General features: G+C 37.1%; 1 protein-coding gene across 1 annotated transcript in view; it reads right to left on the reverse strand.

Annotated features, from left to right (window-relative positions):
* Positions 1-14,953, reverse strand: part of tex264b (testis expressed 264, ER-phagy receptor b) — a 50,257-nt gene that overhangs the window by 5,076 nt on the left and 30,228 nt on the right. The window contains 1 exon segment of the mRNA XM_082155499.1: positions 5,022-5,190. Coding sequence (XP_082011625.1) covers positions 5,022-5,190 — 169 coding nt within the window.

The raw sequence follows: 14,953 nt of genomic DNA on the forward strand, positions 1-14,953 counted from the left end.
AAATTAAACGTGTCCATTTTTCATGTCAATTCGAGCCCGAGTATAATAGCCTATGCATTTAAAGCATACATTACAAATTAGAAATATTATGTATTATTATTTAATTATACTTATTAGCCGATAAGTCAAGAACAGTTTTTTAGTTATTTCCTTTAACGAAATAATGTTGATTTTATTAATAAACATCTTTCAAAGGCCTGTTCTTTCAATTTAGTGTTACAACAGAGACCAGAGCTAAAAATCTGTTATTCATGTAAACTGACAACCAATATACATATATAAAATAGGTATTAATTTGGATTCAAAGAACAATTGGAAATGAAACCTAATTTGTACACATCAAAATCGTTTAATTGTAAATTTCTGCAAAAGTAATGCAGTCTTTTGTCAAGCAAAGAGAGAAGCTTAGTGAGTGCATGCCATTGCCGATCACTATTTTGTGACTAAAGAAATGTAAGGTGTTACAATTCCCCTTGGTTTCCCATATGTGACGGCACTTCACCCACACAGCCCCTGCCATTTAAAGCACATTTCAGTGCAATATGCCTCTTTGACGAAACTCATTTTGCAGCCGTTTCGTGAACAGCATCTTTCACCAGGGAACAGATGCTGAAAGCTTAAATCTGAGCAAGGTCAGCTTCACTTCAGCAAAACACAGCGATTTCTTCCGCATGACAACTAAAACATCACTTGACAACATCATTTGCGATATCTGCTTAAAAATGCGTAGCTGACACATCGCTGAAACATGACATTAAGTTATTTTTTTTTGTGAATTATTGCAATTTAACTCATGACAGTGCATATTAATAATTAAACGGTCAGTCATTTCTGACTTTACAACTGCAGTGAAACATCCCTGGTAATTTTTAAACCCAGCGCAGACATCTGCTCGGAGACAACCAGAAGTACTTCACAATCAAGGACTAGAAAATCTGTTTTCTTCTGTTCACATCTGTTCTCTGCACTTTGTGTCACTACAGGCACACTGCTGTCAGACTTCTGCTCATTAAAAGTTGAAAACCATTTCACAAAAAAAAAAAAAGCGTAATTTTTTCAGAATACTGTTGTGTGCACTAATAAATCATGAGGACATGTTTATATTGCTACTAGGAAGACAAAACCGACAGATATACACGTGTAAAAGCCAGGGTTCATACACATTTTCCATTTCAATATGGAACTCAATTTTCAGAATTGAGTTTCCAGACTCAAATTTCCTGTAGATTTTTTAGACCATTTTTAATAGGGGTGTAACAATATATCGTGTCACAATATATCGCAATACAAAAATGCAACAATATGTATCGTGGATAGTGACGATGTATTGTGTATAGTTCATCTAAAATAAAAATTACTGTGAGAGTGTTTTCAGAGTTTTAGTGTCAGTACTACATTAAACTACTAATGTTGAATATAATGTATAATAATACAATGGGGGAATATTTGTGGGTCCTGATAATGCCAAATGTCTGATGTTACCAGTAAAAAGTGGCTTACATTATTTTTAATATATCTAGTCAGTGTCAGAGTGCAAACATTTTCGTCTAAAATAATTGTGTATTTTCAGCTTCAGAATCATGAATATTTTTATTCTGGTGTGCATTGGGTTACCAGCACTAAGTCCAAGCCTATTCATTTACACCCACAATTTAATATCAGATTTATCATTTTAATCAACAGTAAAAAAAAAGACCATATTTCTAGGAGAATCGCCATAATATCGTATCAGGAGTTCAGTATCGTGATATCAAATCGTGACATGAGGGTCTCGTTACACCCCTAATATTTAACATAAATTGTTCATACAGCATTATTTTCAGCATTACAATTGGTTTATACTACAGTCCTCTGTAAATATTCGTATTTTCAGTTTTTTTTTTCATTGGTTTACTCAAAGTGATAACATGCGCTTACATGATGAGAAGAAACCTAAAAAGCTTTATAACCTACATACTGTATATTCACCTCTGACACATCAGTTTGATACTGTTATCATGGTTTGATGCTGAATGATCACCAAACAGCAAAGTACAGTCTGATGATTGTTTGCTCCTTAACTGTTGCTGGTTTGAGTGGCACACACACACACATTCAATGGTAAAAGACAAAGTGCTTCGCGTAATAAAAATGTGCTCCTTGAATTTATTAAATTGTGTTCGACAAATCACTAAAGGATTACTAAACTTTTGCCATGAAAACATGCCAAGGTCATGGGTTTGAAACCCAGGAAATGCATGAACTGAAAAAATGTGTAGCTTGAATGCCATGCAAGTTACTTTTGATAAAAACGTCTTCCAAATGCATACATGTAAATATTACAAATACTGTCATCATGACATTTTATTTTCATTCTACTGCGGAAGACCAAAAAAAAAAAAAAAAAAAAAAAAAGAATGACTGAATTACTATATACTGTTTTTGTCCAAACAATTAAATTAAATTGGGTCAAAAATCACATTGGACCTCTTTGACTTCCACAGAATGAGAAGTAAAAAAAAAAGAAAGACAAACTGATGACATTTTTTTATTTTTGGATGAACTATCACTTTAACTTATTCCTAAAACACTTATAGAACCAGTATTTTATTTATGGTGCTTATAAGCCAATATTGAAAATATTAGTAACACTTTATTATGTTTCATTTGTCAACATTAGTTAATGCATTAACTAACAATGCACAATATATTCTAACATTTATTAACCTTTGTTAATGCTAGTTAATAAAAATGTTCATGCTAGCACACTAATGTTGACAGATACAACTTTTGATCTTAAAAATGGATTAATGTTGAGATTAACATGAATTAAGATTAATAAATAATGTAGAACTATTTTTCATTGTTACTTCATGTTAACTAATGTTAATAAATTGAACCTCATCGTAAAGTGTTACCAATATACACTCACCTAAAGTATTATTAGGAACACCATACTAATACTGTGTTTGACCCCCTTTTGCCTTCAGAAATGCCTTAATTCTACGTGGCATTGATTCAACAAGGTGCTGAAAGCATTCTTTAGAAATGTTGGCCCATATTGATAGGATAGCATCATGCAGTTGATGGAGATTTGTGGGATGCACATCCAGGGCACGAAGCTCCCGTTCCACCACATCCCAAAGATGCTCTATTGGGTTGAGATCTGGTGACGGTGGGGGCCATTTTAGGTCAGTGAACTCATTGTCATGTTCAAGAAACCAATTTGAAATGATTCGAGCTTTGTGACATGGTGCATTATCCGGCTGGAAGTAGCCATCAGAGGATGGGTACATGGTGGTCATAAAGGGATGGACATGGTCAGAAACAATGCTCAGGTAGGCCGTGGCATTTAAACGATGCCCAATTGGCACTAAGGGGCCTAAAGTGTGCCAAGAAAACATCCCCCACACCATTACACCACCACCACCAGCCTGCACAGTGGTAACAAGGCATGATGGATCCATGTTCTCATTCTGTTTGCGCCAAATTCTGACTCTACCATCTGAATGTCTCAACAGAAATCGAGACTCATCAGACCAGGCAACATTTTTCCAGTCTTCAACTGTCCAATTTTGGTGAGCTCGTGCAAATTGTAGCCTCTTTTTCCTATTTGTAGTGGAGATGAGTGGTACCCGGTGGGGTCTTCTGCTGTTGTAGCCCATCCGCCTCAAGGTTGTGCGTGTTGTGGCTTCACAAATGCTTTGCTGCATACCTCGGTTGTAACGAGTGGTTATTTCAGTCAAAGTTGCTCTTCTATCAGCTTGAATCAGTCGGCCCATTCTCCTCTGACCTCTAGCATCAACAAGGCATTTTCGCCCACAGGACTGCCGCATACTGGATGTTTTTCCCTTTTCACACCATTCTTTGTAAACCCTAGAAATGGTTGTGCGTCAAAATCCCAGTAACTGAGCAGATTGTGAAATACTCAGACCGGCCCGTCTGGCACCAACAACCATGCCACGCTCAAAATTGCTTAAATCACCTTTCTTTCCCATTCTGACATTCAGTTTGGAGTTCAGGAGATTGTCTTGACCAGGACCACACCCCTAAATGCATTGAAGCAACTGCCATGTGATTGGTTGATTAGATAATTGCATTAATGAGAAATTGAACAGGTGATCCTAATAATCCTTTAGGTGAGTGTATTTAGCAATATTTATTTCTGATAAATACATTTATAGAGCATTTTCAACGTTTTCTGATTCAGACGATTTCGTGTTAGATTCTAAAGTTATAAGCCAATAGCAATTAACTTTGTGCTAGTTTTGAGGGTCTGTGTGTCCCGTTGGAAGATCAAACGTGCACTTGAACAGGACAGTAGGAATGAGACATGCTGTAAAACATATTAAATTTAGCAGCACATTAAGACCCAATAAACCAGCAGTCCTTTCATCTTCCGTCTTCTCTGCTTTAATCTTCTTCCTCTATCATATATTATAGTTATCATTATGTGTTTGTTTCAAGGTAACAGACTAACAGGTGTAACAGGCATCACTGGGACAGGACAGCTGGTGTGGACAACACACCCCTCACAAACAGCTCACCTGTGTTTCATATTTGCTCGGCGGTACCTCTAGGCTTTAGTCTGACCAGGGCAATACGCCATTCACACACACACAGATTGTGTCTCATTATCACTAGAGCAGGTGTAGGTGAGTTCAGCCAATATGACAACCACATCAAAACTCCATAAGGTGGTAGTTAATGCCTATTAAAACACTTTCTTGTGAAATGTCAACCATTGAAATACACTGGGCAGACTAAATGTGAACTTGTTAAATTGAGTATATCTACTATTAGTGGGAGGGTTAAAAATCTTTAATGGGAGCCAAAAAGTCTCTACTTACGTCATTGTCAAACCAAAGAAACTATGTTTGGTAGCTTACATGTCTCTTCCTGTCTAAATGGGCAGTTCTTAGCCAAAATAAATATGTAGATAATCAATAGTATGCCTTTGCTAAACTTGTATTCCTTTAATTGGTGTACTGTGAGTTACTTTAGATAAGAAAGCATCAATAGGAAAGCCATAATTAGTATACCTGTGATGTCCGTCCTCCTGTCCTCTTCAGACTCTTTTCCCAGTAACCATCTTTGGGCCTCTCTAACTTCAGGAACATAGAAATCCCCCTGCCGAGCCAGCGGACTCATATAGTGGATCATCCCGCCTCGGTAGATCTCTAGAAATGGATGCGCACATAATTTCCTTTCCTAAGAGACAGAAAGATAAAAGATTTCTTTTTTTTGAATAAAAAGTAAAAAAATCCAACCTTTCAATCCAACCACATAGAAAAAAAACAAGCTGAAATACACAAAAGTTTAGGATTTTTTTTTATGTTTAAGAAATAAATACTTTTATCCAGGAAGGATAAACTTCAAAAGTGACAGTAAAGACATTTATAATGCACTAAAGACTTCTATGTTAAATAAATGCTGTTCTTTTGAACTTTCTTATTGTATATCATAGTTTACACAAAAATATGAATCATTAGCATGAAATTAATTAGCATATTAGAATGATTTCTGAAGGATCATGTGACACTGAAGACTGGTGAAAATTGTAATGATGCTGAAAAATCAGCTTTGCCATTACAGGAATAAATTATTTCTAAAAAAAATTCCTTCTATCCATCCATCCATCCATCCATCCATCCATCCATATCGACAGCCTTATAATAATTTGAACTCTAATTAATAGTTAACGTGCATTTAATCATTTATTTCAGTTTATGCTGGGATTTATTGTGTGATAATGGCTGGCTAGCTTTATATTATCGAAAATCAAGAGAAAGATTGGAAGAGGGAGAGAGAGAGAGGATAGAGAGAGCGAGAGAGCGAGAGAGAGAGAGAGAGAGAGAGAGAGAGAGAGAGAGAGAGAGAGAGAGAGAGAGAGAGAGAGAGAGAGAGAGCAAATAAAATGAAAAGTTGAAAAGCTAAGAGCGGGTCATCCACAGACACTAAGATTAAAGCGCTGATCCACCCACTCTTCCTCCTTCCTATTCTCAGTTTTCACCCTTATTACTCACTGACTTTAACACTCATCCTGAACACACACAAGCACACTTCTCATCAAAGCTAGCAAAGCTTGCTTCATTTCAATCAAATTTAAGGAGCCCCCAAAAGAGTTGTTAAACCTCCTATTGAGACAAATCTGTCTTGTGATATTTTCATTAAAATCTTACGAGCACTAAATCACACTAATTGAAACAGGCATTTTTAAACCAGGAATATACCACAAAAAAAAGAAAAAAGAAAAGAAAAGAGGCTCACTTTGGGATGCTGTCAAATTCAGTTTGATTGGGACACTTTTTCCACACTCATTTCATTGCCAAAAAGTATCCCAATACACCTGAATTCACTCTACATTGTGGATATCAGCATCTACCAAAAGCATGCATGTAAAATACATTTATCAAAGGCTTCCTAAATGCATCCCAATTTGATAATTGTATTCTTTCCAAACCCTTAAGAAACCAATTGCTGATGTGTCCGAACTGTAGCCAGCATGTGTTGCTTTCCCTTCAGGCAGGGTGTAGTTAAAAGTAGTCAAATGTTACATCAATATTCATTAAGCTGATGAATATTTTAAAGTGAAGTGTTGAATATGTAAATCAGAAATGGTTTGAAGTGCAAAAATATAAAGATGATTGATCACCAGGTTGGACAGGGATTATATTTAGATAAATTAGTTTGTAGAAATCACAAACAAAAAGTCGAACAACTGCTCCCCTCCAAAAAGAGACTGAAGCAAAATTAGCAGCTGACATTAAAGGATGTATGTTTAGTTGTCTAGATGTTCTGGGACATCAGGGACGTCTCTGTTCTCCCACCATCTGTTTCTGACAGACAAAGGCTTTCAACACCTGTATGACAGTCAGGCTGTTATGTCTAATTTAATTCTGATAGATTTAAGTCTATATTATGACCAAAATTCTCTTTTAAAATTATAAAAACACATTCATTTTTACCTGAATAACTCCTCATTGCCTTGCCTTTAGCATTAGCATACATTCTGCTCCTACAATTTAAATCACAAAGAAATTCAAAGTCTGAAAAGGCAAAAGGCCTGATCTGAACCTTGAAACGGCGCTATTCTCCATCTGACAGATGATTGACGTGTGCTGTCACGAACAGAGCTGGAGGACTGGGGCCGTAAACAGAGACAGGAGACAGAAGGGACTGGAAGCTGGGGGATTACGTAACGCTATTAATATCCCAATATCATAAACAATGTATCCATGCTATACTGTTTGAGATCCAGTCCCTCAAGACCTGAAAAAGGAATGTCTGTTGAGTTATTGATTCAAACTCTTAGGTAACAAAACTGGGCCGATTGTTTGTGTAAGGATCTACACTTAAAAAAAAAATAAAAAAAAAGGCCGGCTAATTTATCATTATTAGAAGTTTGGGCTTTTTTAAAAGTCTGTCTAGTGCAACTTAAAATGCTGATGCATAATCCATAAGTGTATTGTCTTGGTCTCCCTAGAGGAATGTTCTAATTGGTTTATGGCTGAACTATTGATTGTAGATAATTAACCAGCTCACAGTCTCATGTGACACTCTGCAATCAAAATAAAGCTGAAGGGCAAGAAGTTTCATATCCACCATCATCATATAATCAATACTCTTTCCCTCAAAGAATCAGCTATTGTTCCAATATTTTACATTTACCTACTAATGCAGACCTACAGAGTTATCATCCCCTTTCATAGAGGTCTGGGTTTGTATTTCATATTTTTCTCCAAAGAGTTTCCCAAAACTCCTCAATAAGTAGTTGAGCCAAACCAATCAACCTAAATATAGTATATAAAACTGTGGAAAAGTCAAAGGTTTAAGATTGTGTACTTAAAAAGATTTACCTCACAGCTCTTTATGGCATTAGTAGCTCTTTCATTCCGTTATAATACTTTTATCAAAATCTGAACTTTCATAAAAATATATATTACACTTTGGAGAACTTGTATGGCAGTTTTACTATCTGAAACCCAGCTGAGCTCTACTGCCGCCAACCCTACTTCAGCACTGTAGTACAAAGCACATGTGATTTAAAGGAATAGTTCATCCCAAAAAGAAAATTCAGTCATTATTTTAATCACCTCATTCCAAACCATATTATTTTCTTTCTTTTGCGGAGCACAAAAGGTAGATTTTTACACAATATTAGGCTAATATTTGAAAGAATAGTAACTCTTTTGTGTGAATGAGAACCGAGTGAATGAGAACCGAGTCTGTCAAGCTCCAAAATGACGAAAAAGAAAAAGCAAAAAACAGCATAAAAGTAGTCCATATAACTACTAAGTCAAAAAAAAAATTTTTTATCTGCGTTGACTGACATTTCAAGGTGAGATATGGGATATCCATGTATAAAAACAATGTAGATAAAATTAATGACACGGGAGAATGTAGGAAAAAATAGAGAAGCAAAAAGGCTCCATTGCAAACTCTAAGAAGAAAAGAAAACAGATGGAGAGGAAAAGAAGAGGGATGGCTGGGTAAGCCAGAGACGAAGATGAAAAGCTGTCAAAATTTCTCATCCAAATTCAAGAGGAAAGGTTCTATCTCGCACTGCTCTTCTTCTCTGTATATCCTTTTAATTAATGTTCCCTCATATAGATTCAGTCTCGCTAGACTCACAGAAATAGAGAGAGAAAAACGGGGCATGGAAATGCCTTCCGCTTTTCTTCTTCTCAACAGTAGCAGAGGGTATGGTAGGCATGGATTGCCTTTCTACACTATGAAAAGGATCTTGAACTCGGTGAGTGCTCTGAGATCTGTTTCCAGGCTTTCATTCATTCAAAGAATCACAGAAATACTGATCTGGATGGAGTAATGGGCAATTTCCTACTGAAAATGTGTCAAATGATAGTACTTTGTTACACACCGAAAGAGACATGATACATATGACGGACTCAGAATACAGTCCTGATGAAGGACATTTTCAAATGAGATCTCTTTAATATCTCCACTGCTTCCCATAGAAAGCAAAGAGATTGAATGGAGATTAAATCCTGTTGTTTTTCTGAGAAACAGAACCTAGTAATCTCAAATGTCGCTACCAACATCTGCAATCAAAAGTCAAAGATCTCAAAAAGAATACTTTCAAATACTTCCATTAAATTCCAATTAAATATGTTTTAACATTATAAATGTCTTTACTGTCACTTCTGATCAACTGACTGCATCGTTGCTGTAGAAAAGTAACAATTTCTGTAAAAAATGTTTTGACCCCAACATTTTGAATGGTAGTGTAAATTAGTCTCTTGAGCTAAAAAGAGGAACTTCACAGCAATAAATGTTTTCTCTTGTCGAACTTGATCGTGCAACCAATTACCATTTTTCACAGATCACACATTTACCCTGCAGAAAAAAAAAGAAAAAAAAAGATATAAACTAAATAACAAAATGCCATATTTCTCCTTCAAGGAGAAAGACTCTTTTATAGCGATGGACCACTGCCATAAAATATCCCCACTATCTTCAGTGTCTCCAGGGATGGCATATCTCAGGAGAGAATAAAGATAAGGCGCGGAGAGAGACTCCATGCTATTTACGAAAAAGACATGAGTGACAAGGAGAAAAGGCCCCTGCGGTGACTGCTGGAGAAGCCCATCAAATATTTGGCTTGGTGATTGAGTAGCTTTAAGATTGTCTGGGACGTCCCTCCATTGCAATTCAAACTGGCCCTGCATTTCGTAAGGTGTTGTTTTTCTTCTGCAAAAGAAACATCGATAGTGTGTACAGGGTATGTTAGAACCAGTTATTAAAAATTGTTGTGATGTTTTATATATATATCCTTATTTATTTTTTATTTCTTACAAGGGAACAAACACTGATAACAAAAAGATACCAAAATCTCTCTCAAACACAAACAGAAAGTAAAAAAGGAAACAGAAGGTCAATCTGGCGACCACCAACAGAGAATGTCTGTGAGAAATAAAACATTATTGATGTATTTATATAGCTTTATTCCTGTCACACGCCACAGGTTTTCATGTGAGAACGGATGAGTGTTTTCTTTTCTTTGGTAAGTTCCTTGCCTGGGGACAAACATCTGATGGAACGTCAAGTTTGGAAAGGAAAACCCTTTCCAAAAATACACAGCATGCTTTCAGAAAAATAAACAAAAGTGTTTAGGATAAATTTAGGACTAAAGAAGACCTCATGGCCCAAAGTACAAATGTACTGTTTCTAAACCGTTTTGATGTCACCAGCCTCTCGCACACACATACAACGCAACGCTTTGTCTTGGGCAACCGCGGTGCATTCATTGTGGGCTGAAAGTGCTATAAAGAGATGAATGTATAAAGAACAGCACCAAACCACACATCTATGAAAAAGGTCAGCACATTTCTGAAGTGTTGATTCTGGAACAGTTCCTGTCTTTGTTATTAAAATCAATTATGTAGATGGGTGATCCCCTGATCTTCCATACTTCATGGATTTGTTGTCGTTTGAGATGAATAGCCTAATCATGTCTAAACTGCTTTTCAGAACTAATATCTTTCCTCTGTGAAGGAGATTCCCAGTGGTGATATCATCTTAAGTAAAAATGTCAAAGATCAATCAGAAAGAAATCTATCAGAGATATACAGTTATTAGTGGTGCTTGATAAGGCTTAAAGGGATAGTTCACCCAAAAATGAAAATTCTCATTGGTTCTTGAGGAAGCTCAAACGTGCTGCGTCACACGAGAATGAACCTCATTGGTTCTTGCGGAAGCTCAAATGTGTTGCGTCACACGAGAATGAACCTCATTGGTTCTTGCTGAAGCTCAAATGTGCTGCGTCACACGAGAATGAACCTCATTGGTTCTTGCTGAAGCTCAAATGTGCTGCGTCACACGAGAATGAACCTCATTGGTTCTTGCTGAAGCTCAAATGTGTTGCGTAACACGAGAATGAACCTCATTGGTTCTTGCTGAAGCTCAAACGTGTTGCGTCACACGAGAATGAACCTCATTGGTTCTTGCTGAAGCTCAAATGTGCTGCGTCACATGAGAATGAACCTCATTGGTTCTTGCTGAAGCTCAAATGTGTTGCGTAACACGAGAATGAACCTCATTGGTTCTTGCGGAAGCTCAAACGTGTTGCGTCACACGAGAATGAACCTCATTGGTTCTTGCTGAAGCTCAAACGTGTTGCGTCACACGAGAATGAACCTCATTGGTTCTTGCGGAAGCTCAAATGTGCTGCGTAACACGAGAATGAACCTCATTGGTTCTTGCTGAAGCTCAAACGTGTTGCGTAACACAAGAATGAACCCTCATTGGTTCTTGAGAAATCTCAAACGTGTTGCGTAACATGAGAATGAACCTCATTGGTTCTTGAGAAAGCTCTAACGTGCTGCGTAACAAGAATGAACCTCATTGGTTCTTGCTGAAGCTCAAACGTGTTGCGTTACACAAGAATGAATCTCATTGGTTCTTGTGGAAGTTCAAACATGCTGCGTCACACGAGAATGAACCTCATTGGTTCTTGCGGAAGCTCAAATGTGCTGCGTAACACGAGAATGAACCTCATTGGTTCTTGCTGAAGCTCAAACGTGTTGCGTAACACGAGAATGAACCTCACTGGTTCTTGAGAAATCTCAAACGTGTTGCGTAACATGAGAATGAACCTCATTGGTTCTTGAGAAAGCTCTAACGTGCTGCGTAACAAGAATGAACCTCATTGGTTCTTGCTGAAGCTCAAACGTGTTGCGTAACACAAGAATGAACCCTCATTGGTTCTTGAGAAATCTCAAACGTGTTGCGTAACATGAGAATGAACCTCATTGGTTCTTGAGAAAGCTCTAACGTGCTGCGTAACAAGAATGAACCTCATTGGTTCTTGCTGAAGCTCAAACGTGTTGCGTTACACAAGAATGAATCTCATTGGTTCTTGTGGAAGTTCAAACATGCTGCGTCACATGAGAATGAACCTCATTGGTTCTTGAAGAAGCTCAAACGTGCTGCGTAACACAAGAATGAATCTCATTGGTTCTTGTGGAAGTTCAAACATGATGCGTCACATGAGAATGAACCTCATTGGTTCTTGAGGAAGCTCAAACGTACTGCGTAACACGAGAATTAACCTCATTGGTTCTTGCAGAAGTTTAAAAGTGCTGCGTAACACGAGAACGAACCTCATTGGTTCTCGCACATCAAGCAAACCTGCTTGAGCTTCCGTTTACCACAACTGATGTGCACTGATGAATGATTACATGTGAATAAAAGCCTAAATTCCAGATTTCTTCAAAAAAGTTCTGAAAATGAACGAAAGTCTTACGGGTTTGGAAAAACATGAGGGCGAGTAATTAATGACAGAATTTAAATTTTTGGGTGAACTATCGCTTTAAACTTTAAACTATCCCTTTAAACAGTGACCTCCAAGCAACTTTCCAAAAAACACTAGTAACCTGGGGCCGGTTGCATAAATTACAACTTAGCCTAGTTTTGACATATATAGGCACTAAGTTACACACTACTAAATATTCTTGCGTTGCACCATTAAACTTAGTTGAAGCGCAACTCTATGCATAAACTAAATATTTATGGAAGCCTCCGATCAGGAGTAACGGTTGGAATAAAATAGCAGACTGACTGAACTGCATCAATAAGCTCGTTTTACCTGACAGACTTCAATTATTTAGACATATATAACAATGATACACACAGCTTACATTTTAAGAGAGAAAACATTATAATTTCAAATAAAGTTTCTGAATGTTATTTACATATAAAAATACCTATTATGTCATTCATGATTAAGTATTACTGATTTTAATGGAAACTTATTTTTACCATTAGTTATGTCAGGTAAAAGAAGTTGGAATGAAGGATAAACTGAAAATCACAGTATTTTAACAACTTTTGCTCAAGTATTTGAAGGCTGCTATTGGATCATTGAGGGTAAACGTCATAGGCAATTATGCGACTATGCATTACTTTACAGAGAGCTTACAGCCGCCTAGTTACCTAGCTAAGTTCTGCCTGAAGAACAAATGGCACAGCTGAATAAAGTTCAGAGTTATTTGCAAACTAGTGTGGACTTTGTGTTTCAATTTAAGTAAGAATTGATACATTTCTGATGCAACACTAATAACCTTTTAGCTGCTGCCCTGAAACACCCTTAAAATGATTTAAAACGTTGAGAAAATATTTAATTTATTTCAAGATGTACCATTTCAGAGGATCCACATTCTGTGCAAACACAAACCTCCCAGTCTAAACCAGTACTCAGTTTCTCCAGACACATCATATCCTAATATTCCACAATAGACTTCTGCTCTCCAGTGGAACTCTTCTCTTTCGACACCTGCTCTTGTCCTCCTCCTTTAATGACAGTAATCTACAGGATTATGGGGTGGACAACTGTCAGACGTCACTGTAAATACGGGGGACAGACAGCAAGTGTGTTTTTACCAGTGGTAGACAACCATCACCATTATCTGCCAGTCTCTAAAAATATGTTCAAAGGTCTTGGACAAGTATCTTGACACTTTAAAAAAAAGAAAAAAAAACAAGAAAAAAAAACATGTATCATTATTTTGACAAAACAGGTAGAAAATAGATGTATTTGGAGAAACATTAGTATATGCTACAGTTTAACAGATTAACTAGATTCTACATTTTTAGAAGACAATGCAATGTTTTGTTGGTGGTTGCCAGGAAAGTGCAGTTTCTATGGTGTTCTAAATAGTGTTTAGTGCATTTCTAGATGGCTACTAGTGTTCTGGGTGGTCAAAAGTCAAGTCAAAAGACTTCCCCCCATCTATGATATTCTAGACCCAAATAAGGCTTAGATGTTTTGCTAGTTCTGCACGTTGCATCTAGCCTGGCTCCGCCCTCCTAACGTACTTCCGCTCAATTTTCCTTTTCCTTCAGTACTCCGTCTGGGTTTGCGGTATATTCGTGGGCTTTCTCCAGGCAAATTTTTACCGGTCCAATCAGCGAACAGAGGGAGTGGCTGAGAACGATGACGTTGAGGTCGTGCGCTAGTTTGAGTTGTAGGGTTACGTCACGACCAAACGTTAGCGATTGGTTATGGCAGATCCAGAGTGGTTCTGGGCAGATTCAATAGTTTTAAACTTCAACAGAGTACCCGCCTTCAAGGAAGTTAATGCTTGTAAATAGAGAGTGGCCAGACTCTCTGATTGCTTTACAATTAGGAATTAGGGATGCACAATATATCGGACACCATATCGGTATCGGTCGATATATGTTCGTTTTTAATGTTATCGTTATCGGTCCGATAAGAAGATTTGGCTGATATCTTAAAGCCAATAAATAATGGATTCTTTCCTTTAGCTGAGACACCTCTTATGCGCACGGTTTGCCATGATGGTTTTGAATTACTTGAAATATGATTCAAATTGATTTATTCTTTTGGTACGGTAAATTGGCCCTAGTAGTGTAAAATTTATTTTAAAACTTAAATTGGTTCAAACTATGCTACTGTACTTTTTTTCGTTTGATTTATGTTGAAGTGCTTGGGACATGTCTTTTAATGACTTTTGTATTTGTAATCAGGCTCTCAAAAATTATATAAAAATTTGGATTTATCGGCCAATATATCGTTATTGGCTTTCAAATATAAAGAATTATCAGTTATCGATAATGGCGCATCCCTTTTAGGAATATATGAGCTTTGATGTATCACACAAACAACATGGAATACATTTCTCCCAGTCCTTTCTTTACCACAAGTCGACGCTTCAACATCACAAAGACTCCATAATAAAACTTTGCGCACAAAGCACTGTCTTTGATCACAAACAACTTTGTTCGAAGAAACTTGCTTTCTCAGATTAGTGTGGCCTATTTGCGCTGGCTAAATACATTCAATTGGCCTTTCCTTGTAAATCAGTGACCCGAGTGATGTGTCAGTGTTCGGTCTTTTGTCAAAGCCATTTCCTTAAGCTAAATGGTTCTGGTCCTCCTCTAAGCTCCCCCGAGCTCCTGAGACTCCAAACTCACAGTCCACTGCCCCTAAATT

The sequence above is a fragment of the Leuciscus leuciscus genome (genome assembly GCF_965113295.1).
Source record: "Leuciscus leuciscus genome assembly, chromosome: 23".
NCBI classification, from domain to species: domain Eukaryota; kingdom Metazoa; phylum Chordata; class Actinopteri; order Cypriniformes; family Leuciscidae; genus Leuciscus; species Leuciscus leuciscus.